General features: G+C 32.5%; 2 protein-coding genes across 2 annotated transcripts in view; one reads left to right on the top strand and one right to left on the bottom strand.

The window, feature by feature from the left end:
- Positions 1-128: 128 nt before the first annotated feature.
- On the top strand, positions 129-3,820 carry LOC125065141 (RWD domain-containing protein 1). Its single transcript, XM_047672605.1, has 5 exons — positions 129-327; positions 404-606; positions 1,188-1,331; positions 1,784-1,970; positions 2,918-3,820. The coding sequence occupies exons 1-5, from the start codon at positions 258-260 to the stop codon at positions 3,034-3,036; spliced, it is 723 nt and encodes a 240-aa protein (XP_047528561.1). The 5' UTR covers positions 129-257; the 3' UTR covers positions 3,037-3,820.
- A 1,419-nt stretch (positions 3,821-5,239) lies between these two features.
- LOC125065514 (tubby-related protein 4) overlaps positions 5,240-22,685 on the bottom strand; it is a 30,500-nt gene continuing 13,054 nt past the window's right edge. The window contains exons 3-15 of the mRNA XM_047673185.1: positions 20,612-20,794; positions 16,458-16,631; positions 13,632-13,893; positions 12,066-12,166; positions 11,534-11,758; positions 11,138-11,354; positions 10,805-11,008; positions 10,532-10,653; positions 8,756-10,451; positions 8,033-8,237; positions 7,800-7,950; positions 7,344-7,544; positions 5,240-6,666 (exon numbers count right to left, since the gene is read on the bottom strand). Coding sequence (XP_047529141.1) covers positions 6,550-6,666; positions 7,344-7,544; positions 7,800-7,950; positions 8,033-8,237; positions 8,756-10,451; positions 10,532-10,653; positions 10,805-11,008; positions 11,138-11,354; positions 11,534-11,758; positions 12,066-12,166; positions 13,632-13,893; positions 16,458-16,631; positions 20,612-20,794 — 3,858 coding nt within the window. The 3' untranslated portion in view covers positions 5,240-6,549. The remainder of the gene's footprint in view (positions 6,667-7,343; positions 7,545-7,799; positions 7,951-8,032; positions 8,238-8,755; positions 10,452-10,531; positions 10,654-10,804; positions 11,009-11,137; positions 11,355-11,533; positions 11,759-12,065; positions 12,167-13,631; positions 13,894-16,457; positions 16,632-20,611; positions 20,795-22,685) is intronic.

Raw genomic sequence — 22,685 nt, 5'->3', positions numbered from 1 at the left:
ATTTACTTATTAGTACAAATTTTATTTTGTGTTATAATATTTTAGGACGTGGCAGCCTACTCCTTCGTTCATAAGTTATTGTTAAAATTGACATTTATTATTTGACATTTAATTGACATATTGTCGTTGTCGTATAACCTCTCAAAGGTCTCATATCTCTGTACCGATTTTAAATTGGATTTTGGTTATGTTGAAATAAGCTATTTGTATGAGTAAAATATAGAATAAACTTTAGGCTGCATTGTATAGTATTAATCATGGATTACAATTATGAACAGACAAGTGAAGTGGAGGCATTAGACTCGATATACTATGGGGATATGCAAAGTAAACTATGTGATTTGTCTAAAAGTTATATTTTGCTTACAATTAAAGGACAACTATTTAAACAAATATTTTGTAGTTTTACAGACAGAACCAATGCACAAGTTTAGCATACCTATTAAATCGGAAGAGTATGATGATGGTGAAGGATTAGCATGTCAGTTGGTGTTCACATACACGTTAAAGTATCCAGAAGATTTACCCTTAGTAGAAATAATTACGGATGAAAGTTTTGATGAAATTGTTGACAAGACTGAACTGTACAATCATCTAATGGAACAAGTAAATTATTTATATACTATCTACAAATAATTAAGAGGTTATCAAATCATTTAAATAAATTATTGTGTTAGTTATAATACCTTGTGGTATATTCTGGTGTGGTTACTGCAAGCTGAAAAAGTTCCCACTCATCACATATTTAACCACCAAACAGTTGTACTTAGCATTGTTGTGTTCTGGTTTTATGGTCATTAAGCATACTGAAGCCAGTATAATTACAGGTAAAAGGGACATTACTTCTTAGTTTCCAAGGTTGGTTGTGCCTAATCGAATGGGTGTTTGATATTTCTTTCTAGCATAAATTCTTTTCTTGGCAACCTGTCCACCTATTTTAATATTAAAGTAATAAGAAGAATCTATAAAAGACTAACTTAATTTCGCTTATGTGTTAATTAATGCCATGGCACATTATTTAATTTAGTGATATTATTAAAGTTATCTCTTTTTTAAATACATATTTCTAAAATACTCATCAATTAATAATATTGAACCACATAACAAAGAAAATAGGCTATTTTTTATGTAAATATAATGTAAATAATAAAAATTTAACTTTGATCCTATACATATATATATTACAGGCTCAAGAAAATCTCGGTATGGTCATGGTTTTTACACTAGTATCTGCAGGTCAGGAATGGCTTAATGTGAAATGGGACAGTATCAAAAAAGAAAGAGAAGAAGAAGTTCTCGCTAAAAAGAAGGCAGATGAAGAAGCAGAACAGGTATAAAATTATAATATTGTTTCAAAATATTTGAAATTCTACATCATTAATCATTATTTTATTTATAGCTCTGATTGGTTCATTTATAAAACGAGAACCATATTTTTTGCATAAACATAAATTAACTTTTTGTACCATATGGGTTTTGTTGACTTAATTTTTAGTTATTTGCTATGACAATTAACTAAAAATTTAATTTCATCTTCATGCTTTAACTATATAAAAACATGAACTTGTAATTCAAGCTTGTCACATCTATAGATTTATTTCTGACTTTCATTATAAAACATTCTCTGAAACACACTGTATTTTCTGGTATCAATTTTATGTTTGTATAGGCTTCATAGTGGTTCTCAGTTAGATATTACAAAAACACTATATTTATTTGTATGGATAGATATATATGAGAATAAATTTATTGTATTTTTGAAATAATAATATATATTTTTTAGAAAAGATTTGAAGGAACAAGAGTGACTGTAGAATCTTTCCTAGCATGGAGAAAGCAGTTTGAGATAGATATGGGTATACCAGCAAAGAGAGAAAAGGAAGGAAAAGATAAGAATAAATTAACAGGCAAAGAATTGTTCTTGAGAGACACTACTCTCAATGAGTCTGATCTCAAATTCCTTGATGATGGTGAGTCTTATAATACTTACACTTACTTAGTGGCTAGTTCATGGTATAGTATTTTTTTTTAACAATAGACAGTGGTAATGATATAAGCTGGACTATACTCCTACATTCAATAAATGTTGGATATAAGTTAAATTTGATGAATAATCATTTCATGGTTTAAATGTGCTCGGCATCCTGTGACGCTTTATTCTTTTTTCACATCATGCAAAAACTTATTTTTATCTTTAATATTCTTTGTAGTGTTTCATGCTATTAGAGCAATTTTTATTTATATATTTGGCATATCGAACGCACGCTTTGCTACACCATATTAAAATTTTAAACCCATTTTTAAAATGGGTGCGACCAAAAAGTCCACATTAGACTGTAGCGATGAAACGATTCATCAGAATCGATTAATAGTGTCTTATAGAATGATTGAATAATTTTGAATCAATTAATTCACCAGAATTAATTTTTTAATTAAATTAAACCTACGATTCTACGATCAGTGATACTTCAAGATGATCTTGGTGAAATTTCAATACATATTTCAATATTCAGGTTTTACTGTCAAATCAATTCTGTGAACACTTAATTTTACGATTCGGACATGTGAATTTATTGCCCAGTTCCTTTGGAACAAAAAGATAATTCGACAGTGTGCACGTATAAATCTTGTTACAATTGAGAAATAATCACTCACATGCTAGAATAGACTATATTAGCCAAACATTTGAATCTTCGAAAATAAATGCACTAAGCGGATTAATACATTAAAATCAATGAATGACCTATGTGTGAGATATCATTAAAACATAGATATTGTCCATTCGGATATATTTTATTTTTTTACTAATAGTAATGGATTATTTATTTTATTTCTTACTTTCGGAATAAGTATCGCTACATCTTCAATCACCCAATGTATCAAATATATGTTGTAATATTCGAATATATATTTTCAGGCGATGCTGTAAAAGTTGATGAGTCGCTTTTCCAAGATTTGGATGATTTAGAAATTTCCGAAGAAGATGACGAGGATGATGAAGATTATGTTCCAGGGCAGAGCAGCGACAGTGATTAACAAAAGATTTTGTGCTTAAATTAGCACCAGCTTTATTAACATGGCTCTAAAAAATTCCCACTTTTGTTGGAATATTGTTAATAACTTCTGAAGTAAAATAAATTCGGTGCATGTATTTACAGCATACATACCCAACATGCACCTAAAAATAAAGATAATGAAAAGTTTAAATGATTAGGGGTTGTTTATTTATTACATTTGCGATTTTGTTTAGATTGATATCATAAAATACATTCACTGAAGATGGCAGGATAGCTGTTTCTATCGTCTTAGTATTTCATTTTATTGCAAGAAATAGTTTACCAACTAATGTCAACAAAACTTCAGGTAAAATATACTTAAATTAAGACTACAGTACTGCATTATTATTAAAATTATTTTGCCGTTTAACAATATGTTTATCATGAAAATTTATGAAAACACAACAAATAAAGCCTTTGTGCCGTACTTCGGCCCATAGAGCATAGGTACCATTAGGGATACTTTTGAGATGTGGATTCATTGAAAAAAAAAAATTAAAATAACCTAATATTCTTATAATAATTCTGATGCGTACATAACTACAACAAATAAACTTTTATTTTATAAAGTTAAGTAATCATTTGTTTAAAGCAGTGGGCGGCGTGACGCCATCTTTATTACCAAACAAAAATACGCGGGAATTTTAATATATTATGCTTACAATAAATGGTGGATGGACCACATCGTAAATATAGCAATAGCATACTTAGGTAATAAATCTCTTTTGTAATATTAATTATTAAAATGTATATAAACAAATGAACATCGCTTTCTTTTTTTTGTTAAAATTAGAATATATGTAATAATTTCCACCTTGTAATTTATTTTGAAACTATTTTACTAAAACGAATCCGACGCTATTACAAACAACATAAACAGGAATCGAATTTTTCGTCAATCTAATCTTACTTTAAAGCTGAAGAACTTGTTTCACGCTATGACTCTATAGCGCGGAACTGTTACTGAACGATTAAGGCGGTGAAACCGCACAGAGCAGCTGGTTAGATTACCAAAATAAAATCAAAGGCTTCTGAGTGAGATAGCATTAAAATTGGTATATCTGCTCAGATATGCTGTAAAAATATATATATTTTTAATACGAACGAATTAATCGTGTAATTTTATCTGCTTAGTAATTAGAAATGAATATTTGTATCTTTGCCCACAATGCGTTGCAAAGCTTTTGTGAGCATTTCTGCGTACGACCGGGAATGTTTTAAAAAAAAACTATATTTCTTCTTCATATGTTTGCTCCCAATATAAACGTTATATGAAGACCTTATGCTGCCCAGGATCGGATAAACCATGTCGAGGACCCAAGGCAATGTACATCTTGAGGCGACCTTACTCTTTTCGAACTTCCTAAAATATACATTATCTACAATGGAATTTTATTATCAGATTTTTTACTATATTACGAAAGTATACAAACATCTTATTCAAATAAGAGGAATATTTGGCATCAAGAATTTCATTAAGTGTGAGTTTAAAAAGTTATTCCCTAACTTTTGACCTGACACTTCCTAATGGATAATCTGACCGGTAAAGCCAGGATGGCTAGCTGGTTATTTACATACAATAAAAATATGCAACGATGACTGCCAAATATAATATGCGTTATTGTAGCTACATAAATAAGACTATATATTTTTTAATTATACTTATATAGCTGTTTAAAATAAAGAATAGTCATCATTTTATTTTTGACTTGTTGGTACATATTTCTTTACCTTTAATTTATTATATTTTTTAAATAAAACAAATGTTTTTATTCCGAGAATAGTTTTATTTACACTTTTGCTATGGTTATATACAAATGACATTTCAATAAAAAAGCATTTGGACTCACAACAGATACTTTAACATCCAAGTAAAAAAAAAACAACACTATTTTCAGCAAACAAAACAAATTACTAGCTTTTACATCACATTTATTCGCTAACACGGACTAAACATTAATAAAATATTAAAAACTTATTGATTAATTGCGGCAAATCATTAATAGAAATTATCAAATTAACACGTTCATATTTGCAGTAATATCATAAGAGCAGTCTTTAAATAAATGTGTGAAAAACATGATTAAATTTAAATATCACTAAATAAGTATTTAATCAAACTACATTATGAATTAACTATGGATATGTATAATCATAAAAAAAAAAACAATTTAATCTCGTTCTTAATCACACAAAAAAATATTTTTCTACAATTCTTTCAAACAGCAGTGCCTTAAATACGCATCATCTCAATCCCTGTTCTTTATGAAATATTTTTAAGTATAAAATTGTTCATAGTAATAATTTGAGATCGATTTAAATAAAACTCCCATAACTTATAATGTATGTACATTACAGATGTTATGTTTATTTTATCATCTACTGATATAATATGCTTACATCGGACACATAATACTAAGAATTGAATTATGAATATTAAACGACAATTTATAACACAACAACGACGTAAATATACAACATTGTAATCCCCCGACATCCTATAATACTAGCATAAGTGGACAATTATTTAAAATATTAACGATCATATTGATGAAGAGGGAAATTTCATTGTTCTTAACATTACAAGTAAGGTATCGAAGGTGTCTTATTTTCTAGGCCCAAAGTGTTAAATAAATAATTTCTCAGTAAAATCAATACAATTTAAAATATAAAATCGAGTCTATTTACATAAACAATAAACATAGTACATAGTATATGAATTTATTTTGGTGCAACAACATATAAAACAACATTGAATTCATGTCAAGTGCATGATAAAATTCTAATACAACAATTTGTGGATTCTATTGTTAGTTTAATATTACACTACCTTAACAAAATAAGGAAAGGCCACATGAAAAATGAGTAACAACATTAAAATGTTACTAACTAACTAGGCTAGTGATCCTTTAATTTCATAATTATTACGTCAAGTCACTGGTCTATTTTTGGAAATGAGATACGATTCTTCTCAGTGGATAGTCTCGTTGACGAATTTTATTTATAATTTCGCCGTGACACTATAATGTAACTTTACGCAGCTATCTAGGTAAGTGTAAAAATATTTGGTTGATTTTTCTCATAGACCAAAGATCTAAATGCGCAGTAAGCTATCAATCATTAACTAGATATGAGCTAAGGTATTAGTTAATGTACAGTCTGGGATGAAAGGAGTAACGACTCCTTTTTTCATCGCCATCAACTTAGCCTACTATAGTGGAATATTTTACAATCAGTACTTTTGATATAAAATCAAAAATTTTAATAGAATTGTATTTTTACATATATTGTTTCAAGAGCATACAAGAATTAGATTAAATTATATAAAAATTGGACAAAGTCAAAACGAATTGGACACGATCACTACACAAAATGGAGTCCGTTCTATTGTCCACGTGTGTACAGCCGCGCTTTTGTTAAAAATAATTTACGCACCGCAACGATTATAAAAACCATAGGATCGTAACCGCTTGCTGTAACTGACGGCGAGTGCTCATTTCAGTCTTTGTGTTACGTTCGCTAAAGCAACAGCAAAAGCTTGCAGCGCCGAGAATGGATACTGGAAGTCTAGTGTATATGCGTTGCCATCAATGCGGCCGAACTGCATTACCTGTAACCATTGAAATGTTATCTCTAAGTAAAGATACATTACTTCATAGACTTCATTTTCTCACGAAAGCTTTGCCTGCATAGTATTCTGCATATGTGCCAAAAAACCTCTTAAATCCGCCATTGTGCCATTTTGAAGTGTAGTTATTAGAATTTTAATTATAAAATAGATATTGAAACTAAATTATATTTTAGTAATGTTATAAACCCCTAAACGACCATTATGCATAGAATCATGTCTTACCTGTGCTCTAAAAAACAAAAACAAATCTATTCCAGGGAAGACGAAAATTTCCCGAGATAGAAAGTAGGTAACCTATTTGCGAGTATAATCCAGATTGTCTATCTCAGTGTTAAATTTCGTACACATCCATTCAGCCCTTCTAGCGTGATTAAGTAACAAACATTTATACGTCCAAACTTTCACATTCATAATGTTATTAAGATCAATATTAATTGTACCAGTAAATTTTTGAGGAAAACCACTATAAATTTAACCAATCAACTCCCGCTTTACTCGCGCCATTTCGATTACTGTTATCATGATTATTACATCGGCTTAATGATTACTGAATTAGACTTTAGTCATGTTAACTCCCGTAACCTGCTCATACAGCTCAACAGCAAGAAAACTGAAGGAGTTTGTATATTATAGCAAATAGATATATTTTTTCTTACTTGTTTGCCATGATACTCGATTTGGAAATTCTTTGCGGATTCTTGAGTTACACGTCCTCCGAAGTCCAGCTGGTAGACCTGACTGTTCTCGTTCCACATTGGCGCCTTGTTGTGCATGACGAGCTGACGTCGATTGCTGCTGCGATTTTCCGGGGCACTTGAAGACGTCGCAACATTTATACTTCCACCAGCGCGTTTGAGCTGAAATAATACGACTTACATATAGAAAAAGAAGTATATGCTCATGTTTTTTAGAATGAAAATAAAGACACGTTGCGACGCATGCCGGTTGTTAGCTCGAAGTAAATAAATATGGACTTTTAATAATCAAGGCGGCAAATATAAATTGAACGGATGTTGAAGCTTAGTATGTATATTATCTACATTAACTATTGAAAGAAATTATAAGCATAATAAAGTTTACAAATTATCGAAATTTACGTATCATTCTCTTACCTTATTTCTAAGTTGTGCTTTTTGAAAGCTCTCAAGATCTCTGTAATTCTTACTATTGACCTCATTGTAGCCATTGGAGTACTCATCGTCCGAGCTCTCAGAAAGTTTCTTATTTCTTCTTCTGTTAAGGAGAGGCGAGTTCAAAAGTTGCCTGGAATAAAAAAAAATATATTTAATCAAAACTTGCCTTTTGTAATTATATAGAAAAAATAAGGAGTACTGAATATACACACCTAATGGGAGAAGCGGACGAGTAGCGTTGCCGTCGCGAGGTGCGCGGCGCTGGCGACGCGGGAGCGGGCGAGGCGGTAGAGCGCGCCGGGCGCGGTGACGCGGGCGCCGAGCTGCTCTCCCGGGACACGCCCGCCGCGGCCGCGCCGCCTGCCCGCTGTGACGAACGAGACGCCAACAGGCGGAGCGCCAGCTGCTCTAGTGAACCTAGTTTTAATAAAATGTGAAATACTTTTAATTTCGTTGTTTGCACTAATTGTAAACTATGTATTCTTCAAATTATACGGCTACATAAATAAATGTTAGGCGTGTGCTTTACCGGTCGATAGAGTAGTATTTTAACCATTGAGTGTGTAAGCGTAATAATATGGTGCAATACTCTTTGTACTAAATCTTTCAGAACTAACAAAAATATTTGCGGAACGAAGCCAGTTTTTCTACTCTGTGTCACCATAGATTGTAGAAGTATAATTGAAAACGGCTAATCCGCCAAGCCACATGCGCATTGTAAAGTTCAGTCCCGTCATAGGGGTAACTAAACTTCGTAGCTGATGTGGGAAGTGAGCAGTTCTTGATTAAAACTTGTGTTTGGTCTCGGCCAGTATCTACTTGCACCTAAAAGCTCTGTGATCGTATCTACTTCGGCTAGCTGCGGCATCGAAACCGTTTATTTCTCACCGTTGAAGTAGTCAGGGGGCGGGTGAGAGAAAGCATCTACTACTAACTATAATACTTGCTGTAATCGGAGTCACTGTCGGTGAGCGCGGCGGGAGGCGCACGGGGTGCGGGGGACGCGCACGCGCTGCACACCGCGCACACGTAGGGCGCGTCGGACTCGCGGCGCTCGCTGGGCGCCAGCAGTCGGCACGCGGAGCAAGCGGGGCGCTCTCGTCGCTCTCTTCGTCCTCGCCCTTCCTCCGTGCTCGTCCCACTGTTGTCCTCCCCTGTGCTATTACATCTACTGCTTGAATTGGCGGAAACGTCAGCCTTCACGTTCAAGTCAGCCTTCGTTTGTTTTTTTCCCTTTTCCGCGGTTATTGATAACTCCCCAGAGTCGAGACTCTTTGACTTGCCACACTTTCTTAAACTTGGAGTTCTTAAATTTTCTATCTGTTTCATGTCACTGGCTTTAAAATATCTTCTTGGACGTCGTTGTCTCTTATTATTGACTAGTATGAGACGTCGCGGTGGTTCTCCGCGTAAAGCGGTCAGACTGACTTGTGCGTGTAAAACTTGTGGGTCAACGAGATCCAAATAACCGACGCTGCAGCTCCGCGTCATCGTATCATATACTGGCAAACTGGTACATACAGGACTTATAGGAACTACTGTAGTTGTCCTTTGGACTCTGCTTTCTCGAACTTTGTCCGTCAAATTGTTGATATTCGTGTCGACTGGTGTTTCCTCGTCGATGTATTTGAGATCTTCTCCCTTTTGTAAATTCTTAATCGTATCTGTGCGTTTGTTCATTGCATCGGGATGCACTTCGTGCTCGTAATTTTTGTTACATAATGATTTCAAAATTCTTGCGTTCACTTCGTATGATGTTTCACCTCTGCTACAAATGTTCTTTCTTAGTTTAGAAAGACAATTGTCAGAGACGTGGTTGTCACACTTTTTGATTATCACTTGTCTACTAGGTTCTAAGCTAAGATTTAAGCTAAATGGTTGTTGATCGATATTTGATAGGTTTCCTTTTAGAGATGTGTTATCTCTTACACTATAATCTGTTCGACCTCCACAGAAGTCACCCCGCCCGCCGCAAGTCACTGTTTGTGGTGAGGGCCTTTCGAATATAATATCTGTTGGTGCTACTGCATTTTTAGGTGATTGAAGAGTAGGAACAGAACTTTCACATCTTAATGGTGAAATTGCGTGCCGGTTGGTCACAGCAGACGCATTGCTTACACGTTTTTCGGAATTCTGCGCTGAATGTCGCACAGAGTTCGCGTTGTAAACATTTTCAGGTATGTTATTCATAGTATCATTTGTGTCTATATACGGAAATTCGTCATAAGACTCAGCCCGAGCTAAAGCCGGGTTTGAAGTATTGTTATTGGGCGAATAAATTTCAGATTGATTAATTATGTTATTTGTATTGGTCATTCTATCGGTTACAATAACTGGATTGAATTTTTTTCTGATATTATTATTCATATGAGATGGAGAATTTACTTCGCTAGGTTGAAATACATCCTCTTCATCCTCCGAAAATATATTTGGATTAAAATTAGGATCTGGGCCAATTGGATAATCGTCCCTCAGTTCTGTTATCATTAAAGTCATTTGTCGTGGTTGAAGATGCAGTAAAGAGGTTTTATATGTCACTTGACCGAGATTCGCTGGAACATTCTTGGCTAAGCCATGCATTTTGAATTTTGTTCCCCAAATATTAGAAGTCACCTCCACTAGTCGTACATCCTGCAATTTTTTTTAAATAAAATCATAATTTTCTTTTTATAAAGCTCAATCAGTTTAGATAATTAAAAAAAGTCAAATACCTCGGGTAAGGAGTCTATATATGCTAATTCATCAGGAGTTTCATCTTTATCAGTTGCGTTGCGAGTTTTTCGTCGTTCGCGAGCCCGCCTTCGTCTTTGTAATCTTGGAGATCCTGAACACCCTAAATTTTTCGATTGAATATTATTCATATATTATCTAAGTTATAAATTTAATGTTTTGCCAAAGCTCATGTAAATATAGCAAGAAATATAATTAATATTAAAATATTATTGATAAAGGTCAGTTATTTTACGCCATTGGACAGGACATACCATCCTCCCTCTCAGTATCTGAGGAACAAGAATCCTCTTGCGGCAATGGCTGACGAGGAGCCCGACGGGGAGCACGGGGCGTGCGTGGCGGGCGGGGAGACGAGATGCCACCTCCGATGCTTCCACCACTACCACTACTGCTAGACGCGCTGCCGGCACCGCTGCTGCTGCTACTCGACTCACGCAGACAGCCAGTTACTCCTTCTGTCGTATTAATGTGTCGATCATTTTAATACTTCGCTCAGAAATCATTTAATTAAAATGAAAATATTTAGCCTTTAAATATTTATATTTAAAGAATATTCGTTGCATAATCATAGTTAAACCATTAACCTTCTCCTTGCGGGTCAAATATGACGAACTCAGGTCTGATTTTACTCGTTCTTCGTCCTTTGAGCAACGGGACGAGTCCACCGAGATGCTCCAAGTACAGCGTGTAGGCGCCCGCCTCCTCGTCGTCATGACGTAACATTGTACAATGCAATCGTCCCCCTGCCGCTGGTGGTCGTGACACGAAGCGACGAAGCTCATTTGCTTCGGGAACGTTACACTACAAAAAATACGACTACAATTATTTATGATTATTTTAATTGGTTTGCATTGTATTAATGAAAAACAGATATTGCGTTTGTCAGCTCATGGGTTTAGTATAGAAAAAAAGTGCAATATATTTTTAAATTGACTAATTAGTTACATTCAGAGCACAGCGATATTAAACGAAGATTTTACTCGTATAGTATGCGCAAAGAGACTGGCCAGCGCTGGCTGGAGGCGAGGCGGCAAAGGTAACTTTGCAGCCAATCGCGGGTGTCTCAAAGCGGATGCAGCCCTCACGCGTGCCAGTAGCTGCAAAGGCGCCACGACGCGCCACACGCGCGCCGTGCATACCGCGCCGCCCGCGCCCACGAACAGCCGACGCGCTGCGTGGCCCCATGTCAGTGCTGTTACTCTAGCCTGTTTAATACGAAATGCGTAGCTTATGCTTAGTATTCAATTGCTATGTTACTCTTCTTCTGTCGAGTAGATATTTGGGCATATAAAGATAGATATTTATGAAGACTTATATACGACACACTTTTACATTACTTTAGACCAGCTTTTTAATATGAGCACAACAAAAATGGTGACGATTTACTATATTAAGCTGACTTACTGCTATATATGGTCAAATATAAATAAAATGTCTTATTTTATCTCTTTCTAGACTAAATTGGTTAAATTCTTGTTTGCGTTTACAGCTAAAAATTGAAACTATACTTACTTGTGTGTATGGAATGGGAACAGTGTAAATTAGTGCCCCCGTGTCGGAGTAGAATTTTACGACGTTCTTAAAAGGCGGTTCGTCCTCGGGCTCGTTTGGCTCTAAAAGTATAATACCGGCACATAGTACACCTTTAAAAGTATTTTAATATATAATTGTTATAATTAATAGACACCAGCAGTTAAGGATTTATTATTAATAATAAATAATTCATTTTGAAAGATACATGATGATTATTGTTTGAATTGTTGATAATTTATAAAAACAGTTCAACGTAAACATAGGTAAACCTAAAATAACTAATCAATTATTTACGAAATCTTTATATCGTACATTATAATTATATAATATTTTATGTAGAATAAAAAAATATTAATATATTAATTCTTTTGTACCAATAGTTATGACAGGAAATGATAAAAAACTATACATTTTCTTGTAGCATTTAACTTATATAAGTATGAATACCTAAAGTATCACGCTACGGTGATCATCTTAATATCTAATGAAAGTTTTATGTAGAGGCATTAAAACATCGTTAAATAACGAAATTCCACTAGCAAAAGTTACTCATATGAGGAAGCGAATTACTTTTTGGAACATTATATCGTACGTATGAACGCGACTTTTATTCCATAATCATTATCACACGATAGAGAAGATATTAAGTCTTTAATAAATAATAAATTTGAATATCCGAATGATATATTGTATTCAAGAATAGACGCATCAAGATAAGTAAATATTTGTCATAAAATGCCGTCTACTTATTCAAATTGCCAAGTTACAGCCGTATAATAGATAAATGGGAGCTATTCAACGTTCGAGCCGCAATCTTCTCAAATAAAAATCTTTTAACGCTTCCACCCGATGACGCTAAACTATTTTATGTATAAAACTACTCTAGGGTTAATATTTATTGGTTTATTCCGTAGTAATAAAAACAGAGCATTATTCCAATAACACGTTAAGAAATGGTAAAAACGACTATCGACTTTAAAAATATCAACAGTATTTGTTCTTTTGTCGAAAAACTGAAGCCGCTTAATTACTTTTTATTTTTATTTTAGAATAACAAATACCCTTAATGTAAAAAAAATTAATAAAAAATTCTAATATATATTTTACTAAGTTAATATCTATATTTTATTATTGAAATTTTAAATTTGAAATAAGATAATTATGAAAATGTTTATAAAGGGGTATAAACTGAACCTTATTATTATAATTAAGTAGGCGAACGGATAATTGGGCCACCCGATTGCAAGTGGTATTCGCCACCCGTAGATATTGGCGCTGTAAGAAATATCAAACATTCCTTAGATTGCCGATACGCCACAAACATCGGAGGTTAAGATTTTGTGTCCTTTATAATTGGCTCACTCAGGGTGTGAAACACCGGAATAAAACAATACAGAGTATTGCTGTTTGGCAGTAGAATGTCTGGTAAGTGCGTATTTAACATGACGGGCATAGAGCCTTACCACCAAGTGAAAAACAAATTATGATTATTATGCTTATAAAAATTAAATTGAATAATTCAAAGATTTATTTGGGTCTACGTACCAGCAATAAGAGTTCCAGCCACAGCGAGTAATTCCCGAGAATTGGCCCACTCCATTGCCAGCGTGTTGCCTCTTAGGCCAGTGTGAATACGAAACGGGCTAACATCATCATGCCCACGCAAAAGTACAATTTCCCCGTTGCCCAGAGCAACGGCTAGTACGTGACCCCCGTTGTTCTCGCCGATTTCTTCACCCTCTTCCATTTTGAACTTTTCGCACGACCACGCCATAGATATTATACCGCCTTCAGCAACCAATTGCACCTTCAAAATATAATTAAGCGTTTAATACATAATATAATAGGTGTTCGTTTATATTTTGAATTTATGAAAGCTGATGTGGCAATGAGCCACCTGGTAATAAATCATCTTAAGTGTTTAGGAAAATTTTCTATTGTCTATAAAAATCTAACTCAGTTAGTTACCGTATGATATATATATAAATTTACAGTTATTGTCTTTGTTCTCCTAATGACATGGGCGCACTCATGCTTCGAACACTTGTGTTTTTTAATGCATAGTTTGATGGTAAGTGATCGCCACTGCCCATACACAGTGGCACCGTAAAATGTTACCTGTGCCACCAACTTTGGCGACTCAGATGTCATATCCCTCTTGCCCATTATAGTTACACTCACTCGCCCTATAAACTTAAACACAACAATACTAGTAGTGTTGCTTGTTGTAAGAGTATAATATGATATGGGTGGTACTTATGCAGACATACACGACAGAAACGAAGCTTTTTAATAAAGAATAAAACTCTTCATTAAGATTTTTGAATTATTTAACTCTCTTTAACTTACTCATATGTGCAGATCGTCGCATATAACTAATAGAGATGAGTGATGAATATAATCAAAATTCAGTTTTAAATATACATTATACTATGTTTACTTTGGAAGCTACTCTCCTAGCAGACTAGTTGAGGTTGTTAACCAGAATTTGGCAGAGTAGCTCGCCAATCGCCATGCATGTAAATGGGAGTTGGCGGCGATTCAAAACCAATACGGCTAAGAAATTTATTTCTAACGAGGTCCTAGGTCTAATGTATGTTGTTAATACTAACATTATTTAAATAAATATTATATAAAGGTAGGCAAAGAAATCTTCTTTTTGCATTTAAAGTTATTCGTTAAATACACAAAATGATGAAGAGATCGCAAAAAAGCGAAATTAACAAACTGACTTAAACGAATAATTTGAATCACTAATGTGTTAATTTATTGTAAATTATATGGATTGAATATGTATTATTCAAAAAAACTAAGTTATTTATTATATTATAATAAAAGCTATCAAAAGAATGCCTAATAAATTTTGGGTTTTGAAGTAATATGCATGGATTTTATTATTTAAAGTAAATTAAAAAATATGGGCATAAATTTACTGTCCTAAAATATTACAAATGTTCAATGTCACCATTAAAAAGCTTACAATTTATTTAACTGTAGTGTATTATTTGGGAAGCAGATGAAAAAGAACCAAATAGAAATGTAAAAAGACCAATTTTAAATTAAATGTTTAATATCCCACTGTTAGTATGAGGTCTCCTCTTCCTTTTTAGGAAAAGGTTTATTGCACCAAGCTGCTCCAATGCTAGTTGGTTAAAAATTGTGTAATCATTCAAAAGCCAAGTTAATTGAACAACGAGGAACGACGATAACTATTTATGTCATGTTAAACAAGTAATAATGAATGAGGCGTATTAATATAGAACATATAATAATCATTAGGTTTCATGTGTATTAATTAAATTACATATACCTAAATGACAATTTTTTGTAATTTATTTAAATAGGAAAAGGTAAGTAATTTCTGAATTTTGGACGCTTTTATTTTTCATGGTAAAGCTTTAGGTTTAATTAACTTCATCAAAGGCAAATTTAAAGAGCCTACTTGAATAAAGTATATTTTGATGTTTCATTTAAATGATGACAAACCATTTTTAAGATAGGTACAAAACAAAGCTCACTTGTAATTTTATCTTTTGAGATCACTTTTTGTGTGTGACAACACTATACTAGCAACCGCGAACCACTTATAGTCTGTCACGTCTAACCCTCTCAAAGATCTGAAACCTCTTAAACACGTTCGTGTGATTTTAGAAACATTAGAAGGGTCGTTACAAAAATGTTTTGTTTTTACTTCTTTCGTTGTGGTTATTAGTCGAATTATAAAATCTAATCTTTGTAATTTTGAATATTTGATTTATAACTCGAAAATAACATCCTAGAGAATATCAAATTAGTAAAAAGTACTAAAATTGTCTATATCTTAATCTCATTGTCTTTGATTGGTATTATGTTGGTATATTGACAGTACGCCAGACATACTGGAAAACTCTGTTATAATAATTAGTATATAAAGAATAAAAAAAACTATATAAGATATAAATGATAATAATACAGGAGAGTGATATAAAAGTTATACATTGAAAGAGGTTTTATTACAAATTGCATCGTTATCTATAATAGTTACAAAATTCGAAACATTTTATAGATAATTAACGGAGTATTGAAAAGAAATGTTAAGTACCTTTTTATATAGTTTTTATATACCTGAGATTTAATGAAATTCAAAAGGCTCGCCTACACGGAGCCTTTGCTTTCATTACGTTTAATTACCGTTTAACCTTATATTAAAGCTCCAGACTAATTAACTTTCAAATGAATTGTAGCATTTCTTCTGTTTTATTACTAATATACTCAATATGAGAAAAACGTTACTCTATATTTTGACGTGGAAAATTACCTAAACACCGAAGATCTAAGAAACCTAATAAATAACTACTAAAAATCTAGGATGAATATATTAAAAATTCTGACCTGCGACACCATAGCACCGTGGACATCCATTACAACAAGCTGAGCGGATGCAGTTCCGAGGTAGACCTGGCTATCGTCCGGGGTCCAACAGCCGCATGTGATACGAGCGTCAAGCGAGAGCATCGATGACCAGTATCTTTGACCAGCTACAGATCCAACGAGCACGAATCCGTCCTGTAAAAAATAATAAAGTGGGGTCCACTCATTACGCGCCATATAACTAAAATATTAAGATATATTTTAGTACTCGAGTGTGTACCCAAGCACTCTATTTCATCACTCTCATAATCCGATGGGACAGAAAGACGACTGAACCGGAGAGAGCTTAGGCGCAGTCCCAACGGATTTTCGTGCTTTCCGAGTCACGTAAATTAGTTAAAAATGCTAACTTCCAAACTGCGGGCTGCGACAAATTTCTTAACGGAATAATCTAATAACATTATATTGGGGGGATTTGCACCGAACTTTGATATTTGCTGCCAGTAAGAGCTAGCAACTACACCAAAGAGGTAGTTACAAATATGTAAGGTATGAGCTATAATTAAAATTTATTCAAGATCATACAATTATTCGCTCGTTCATTTACTATGAATGCAAACAAACTGATTGCTTTTTGTTTATCTGCATTAAAAAAAATCGGCAATAATTACTGACTCTATATATTTTAATAAGCTATTTTTTTAAAAACGCATGTATAAAGATGACGAAAATATCAATTAACTTTTAAATCGAAGTTAAAATTACTTCTTATATTTGGATCTTTTTCATTAATTATTTTTCCTTTTGAGGTTATTAATACATAAATATCCATTCATACTTGATTTCTTCAGATATTCATTATATTTAAGACTAGCGGCCTCGCACGGGTGCAATTTATTATTACAACCTTTTACAAAATATTATTGTTGCAGCCAGTTATGTGATCGAAATGGCAGCGACCGATTATTTGGTTGCACCTAATTTGGAATCGGGTGATATTCTCCTTCAAAAGGTATTTAATTTCGACTTGTTAGACAAAATTGTGATAGTTTGGCTAATAAGCACGATATAAATGTTATTGATTAAATTACTATCAATAAAAGGTAACTTAGCAATGGCTAAAGCACTCAAAATTAATTTAGCTTTCTACCAATGAAATCTTTTTATAGATTTGGTTCCGGAGATAAGCCCCTACATATAAATAAACTAATTTTACCCTTTTATAATATAAATATAGTATATAAATTAAATCGCTTCACTGATATAACGCTACCCACTATGCTAAACGTAAACATGAAAGCTCTTATCTATTCAAAATCAGTCGAGTACGCAAAAGTAATTGATACATTATGAATAAAATTTTGTAAAGATTGTTTAATGTTTTAAAAAATCCTCTATTACGCGAATTAATTATACTGTGACTGTAACTTTGTAACTTTTAATGATTATTTTTATGTTTAAGCGATTTGTAAAAAAATATTAACCGTATCTTTTCGTTTATTGCTTATTATTAATATAATAAGTACTTATTCTTCGAATTTGTTTCTCGAATTGTAACAATGTTGCGAATTATTGTTTCAAATGCGTTGTATAAATATAAGGTATGCAATAAATAAAGTAAGCCTAATGTTACATAGCCATTAGTTCTTATAGGAAACGAATACAAAAGATTCAACAAAAGCAGTAATATACAAACAAACAGACAACTATTATAATGTGTGTGGGCTTTTTTAGAATTGAGATCGCTACGCACATAAATGTAAAATAAATGCTAACAAGATGCAACCTTATCGTAATTTATGCACGATGTGTTTATGTTTTCTATGTGTCAAATCCGAGTTTAGAGAAACCTTTTAAGCAAATTGAAATGACATATTTCACTCAGGGGCATATCACATTAGCGTCACATATTCGACATACTTCATAGTTACTAATTTTTATCTTTGGCACAGTGAGTATAGTTATTCCTGGATTTACAAGCGATTTCGTTTTAAAATAAAATAATAATCATCGAAATTATATAAATATTTTTTCTTTCACAATAACAAATGTAATGGAGTTCTCATACAATTGAGACGGATTCGATATTAATCCATTTTTTAGATTATTTTTTTTTGTAGTCCATATTTTTATTATAAGTATGATAGAGTAGATACTCTTTTGATTCTTATTGTCCTTCCCAAAAGGTAGAATTTAAAAAATAAAACCGTATTCGCTAATTTCTTCTAAATACTAAATAATAATAAAATGAATTTACACTCTAAAGCTCACATTCTCACATATAATTGCTGAGCCTAAACTATAACGGTGATAGATGAACATGACTGTTTAAGTCTTAATAAATGTTAAGAATTTAGACTATATTAATATTATTTAAAAATATAACGCTCTGCTCATATTTATTAATATTTAAATCTCATCTTTGTTAAATTTGTAAAATCCAGGAACCCTTAGTTAGGTTATCAAAGCTAGTAAAGCGAACATATATATAATATATTAATACGCTGTAAATTATTTCCTCTATAAGTTAGTTTTAGTGGTATATAAAAATACCTGTATTAAATCTACTAGGAGTAATAAAAAGGTAAACTAAACGTAAAAGGTTCAAGGTAATAAAACTTATATCAAGATGTACAGCACGTCAACTAGATAGTAACGAGGTCGTTATGAGTATTTATATTTAAGCCTTTGTCTCATCTCTTTAGAGATCATTAATATAAAAATATTTTCTTGTGCAATCAATTAGTTCTTTGATCAAAGTAGGTCGTGAGGGTGGCGTAAGTTAAGAATAACTTACAAGAAAATATCGATTCACAATATGTGGCGTTACTTATAACGCAAGGGTATATAAATTGTATAGCTTTAATTAATAAAAAAAAAGTTAAATAATCATGTCTCACAAATATAAATTCTACGCTCAAACATGATAATACTATAAATCAGCCCATTAAAACAATTATATAAAAGGAATATTCAAGTTACATTTTTGGGAGCTTGCGATTTAATAGGTGATGTTCCTTACGTCTGCAATTGTTCTAGCTCAACCTCAATTTCAACCGATAAATAGTAATTTAATATAAGATTTTATTAAAGTTACATTTTTATTATTATATTACGTTATTGGGACTTTTAGTTCATTAAAGTAGTTTTATGAAAATACTTGATTTTTTTTCTTCGAAATTATTGTGCTTGTAACTTATCTAACTTAACTTGTAATATTTGTGTCCTCTAAATACTTTGATCCAATTTTATTAATAAATAAAATATTTATGAATATTTTATTGATTTTATTGCTATTTACATTTATTTATAATATATAAAAGTGGAACATAATTGAATGAATTATTATTCACGAGTTAGATATTTCCTACAAATAATATAATTTTAATATTCAATACTGCAATTGAAATCTACTTTATATAAAATTAAATTTGTTAAAACTTTATAAACTATATTCACGTAAAGTAAAATTATATTGAAATCACCCTCGTGCCTCTGCATGAATAGGGAACTTAACAATGGCTCGAATTAATTTAGCAGTTACCTCTACTTTTGCAAAAGGCCCTGCCTTAATATTAATAGCTGAAACTACTAAGAAACTTAGGCATATCCACAAGTCTAGTTCTATACAGCACAGCTCTACCCAATGAACAGTATATATTTTTTTTAGATTAGCTTAGCTGAACGTATTCATTCTGTATGCTGCTTGCTGGGTAAATTATCTAATACCTTACTATTATATAATCTATTAACATGTTTATCTATTCAAACAGTAGGTAAACTCTCTGATGTCATTTTTAATGATGGTTATTGACTGATCTGTTACAATTCGGGGGGTTTTATTATATTATTATAAAATTTTCTATGTGTTTCGCTTTCTCTACCCTGTAGTCGGTTTTTTAAGTATACCTTCGATTTCAAAGCTTGTGACCCACCGCAAATAATATCACCTAATACGATGAAGGAAAGTAGATCACGGCAGTGTACAACGAGTCAGCAAGTTTTACGCATTTTAGCTTACGCAGAAATGTTCGTATTTTTCTTTACGTTACAATAGTATTTTCGGTTTAACAAATTAATTCATACCTTTTCCTCTTGGTTGGTCTTAATTTATATAAATAAATACATAACTGAAAGATAATTTTATAACAATAATAGAAAATCGTTTAGGTTACCTGATAGCATATCAAAGCCATCCTTCCATCATGTGACCAAGAGAAGTGGGTGACAGGTGTACTGCGGTCGTTGATCAGCTCGATACTCCACCGGCCTTCGTACTTTATCCACACGAAGATAACGCCTGAACTGTCACACGATGCCAATTTCTGATACGGCTCGTTCCATTTTACCAGGATCACCTTTATTGTATAAGAATAAATATATAAAAATTAAGCATAATAAGTTTGTCCCAATAAATTTATTTTAAGGTCATATTTTATATCGTATATCGTCTTTATTGAATATTCACCTCGATAATTGATATTCAAACTAAAACTTGATGTAACTTGAGAACTAATAAAGACCTTTTAAATAAAGACCAGAGGTTATTCACCACGCTGGTCTGTGGATACCCATTTGATAGAATTTCATCCGACGCAAGTAGCATTCCTCACGATGTTTTTCCTCACATCTGAACATGAGATAAATTGTAAATATAAACAATGAAAATTCATTGGTGCTGAATTCACATAACTAGCCATTGTGCCATATTAGCAATTATTCTCTTTACACGACCTACATATATCCAATATATGGAAACCAACGTGAGACTGCTTTCGCTGAAATTGTACCAGATATGGATCCGCTAACCCGCGTTGGACCCATGTGGTGTAGTACGCTCCAACCCTTCTCTTCAAAGGGAGGGGAGGTCTTAGCCCAGCAGTATATTTAAAGACGGATACTTCACTGGAGACTCACAATAACATAATATTCCAAAATTTATTTTCAAAGCAACAATAACATATTATGTTTTCACAAATATTACCCTTTGCGCTTGTAATAACAAAATCGTATGATCCAAATCTCATTCTGACGGTAGGAATACGAATACTATTTATTTTCTCATCTTAGTAAATGGCACAAAAAAATACTATATAAGAAAATAATATATAAAATATAAATTCAAAGTAGTGTAGGTACAAAAACAGAATTTTTCGAAAATACAAACATTTATAAAACAAATAGTAAATCGCAACAATTTACATCCCATCCCAATACATCATCTCATGTTCGTACTGTTATACAAGTGTCGAATTCGTAGACTATATAAACTATCTTTGCTTTCATAAATAAAAAAAAGATTTTTTTCTATCATTTATCACTGCATCCTGGAAATGCAATGTGTTTCATGGCGATTGCTGCATGAGTATTGCTGCTCGTTTTAATTACTTAAATTCTCTGTCTAACTGTATTTTCTTATATTAAAACTGAATATCTGTTGTTGATATCTCATATTAAAAATTAATGTGTATGTATATTTAAATAGTAACACGGCTCGGGGATGATTCCCCAACGTCAAGTCAATTTTTTTTCAATTCATTATTATTATTAAAAAATAGTAAAAACCGAAAGTAACTCAGCCAGAGTTAGATTCGGCGATTTTGTTGTAAACATAAATAAACTGTAGATAAGGAAATGTTGCTTCTATATTGCAGAAAGACATTAACTTGAACTTTATTCATTTATTGGTGTATTGACGTATAGTTTTATGGTAAAACATCTAACGATAAAACAACGACATAAAAAATCTTTGGCGTAATATAATAAACATATGAATCAGTAATTTAAAAAAGGACTATAAAAAAACAGCCACAGATATTAATATGTTTCTTAGTCTTTAAAAAAAAGCAAGGTCGGCAATGTTCAAAAAAAATTATCGAAAGTAAGTGAAGCTAAAGTATTTATCTATCTTTAATTAAATAGATATTTTTGAGATAGATAGTGCTCTGTATTCTGTTACTATCATCGTCCGATGGGACGGCATTCGACACAAACGAAGAGTGTTTCAGACTAAACGGATTTGCGCGTTTTCCGAGGCATGGGGTGGGATCACGGCCAACTTCGCAAATCACGATTTGGAAGGTTGGCAGAGTTCTACTGAGGATTACATGAATAAGATACATAATATAGATTTCTGTATACTAAATAGCTAAGTTGCAAATTAATGACTTGGTTTTCCTTCGCAATAACTTACTAGAAGGATTTATTATATTTTCTTGCTGTAGGAATAAAAAAGTTATACGCTTTCAA

This window comes from Vanessa atalanta, chromosome 7 (genome assembly GCF_905147765.1).
Source record: "Vanessa atalanta chromosome 7, ilVanAtal1.2, whole genome shotgun sequence".
Lineage (NCBI taxonomy): Eukaryota > Metazoa > Arthropoda > Insecta > Lepidoptera > Nymphalidae > Vanessa > Vanessa atalanta.
This window is presented reverse-complemented; position numbering and strand designations above follow the sequence as displayed.

What these genes read in the sequence shown, in the direction of transcription:
- LOC125065141 (XM_047672605.1), top strand. Translation starts at nt 258, where the DNA reads ATGGATTACAATTATGAACAGACAAGTGAAGTGGAGGCATTAGACTCG. An exon ending in ATACTATGGGGATATGCAAA is followed by an intron (nt 328 to 403) that starts GTAAACTATGTG and finishes AATATTTTGTAG; the next exon opens with TTTTACAGACAGAACCAATG. An exon ending in CAGATGAAGAAGCAGAACAG is followed by an intron (nt 1,332 to 1,783) that starts GTATAAAATTAT and finishes TATATTTTTTAG; the next exon opens with AAAAGATTTGAAGGAACAAG.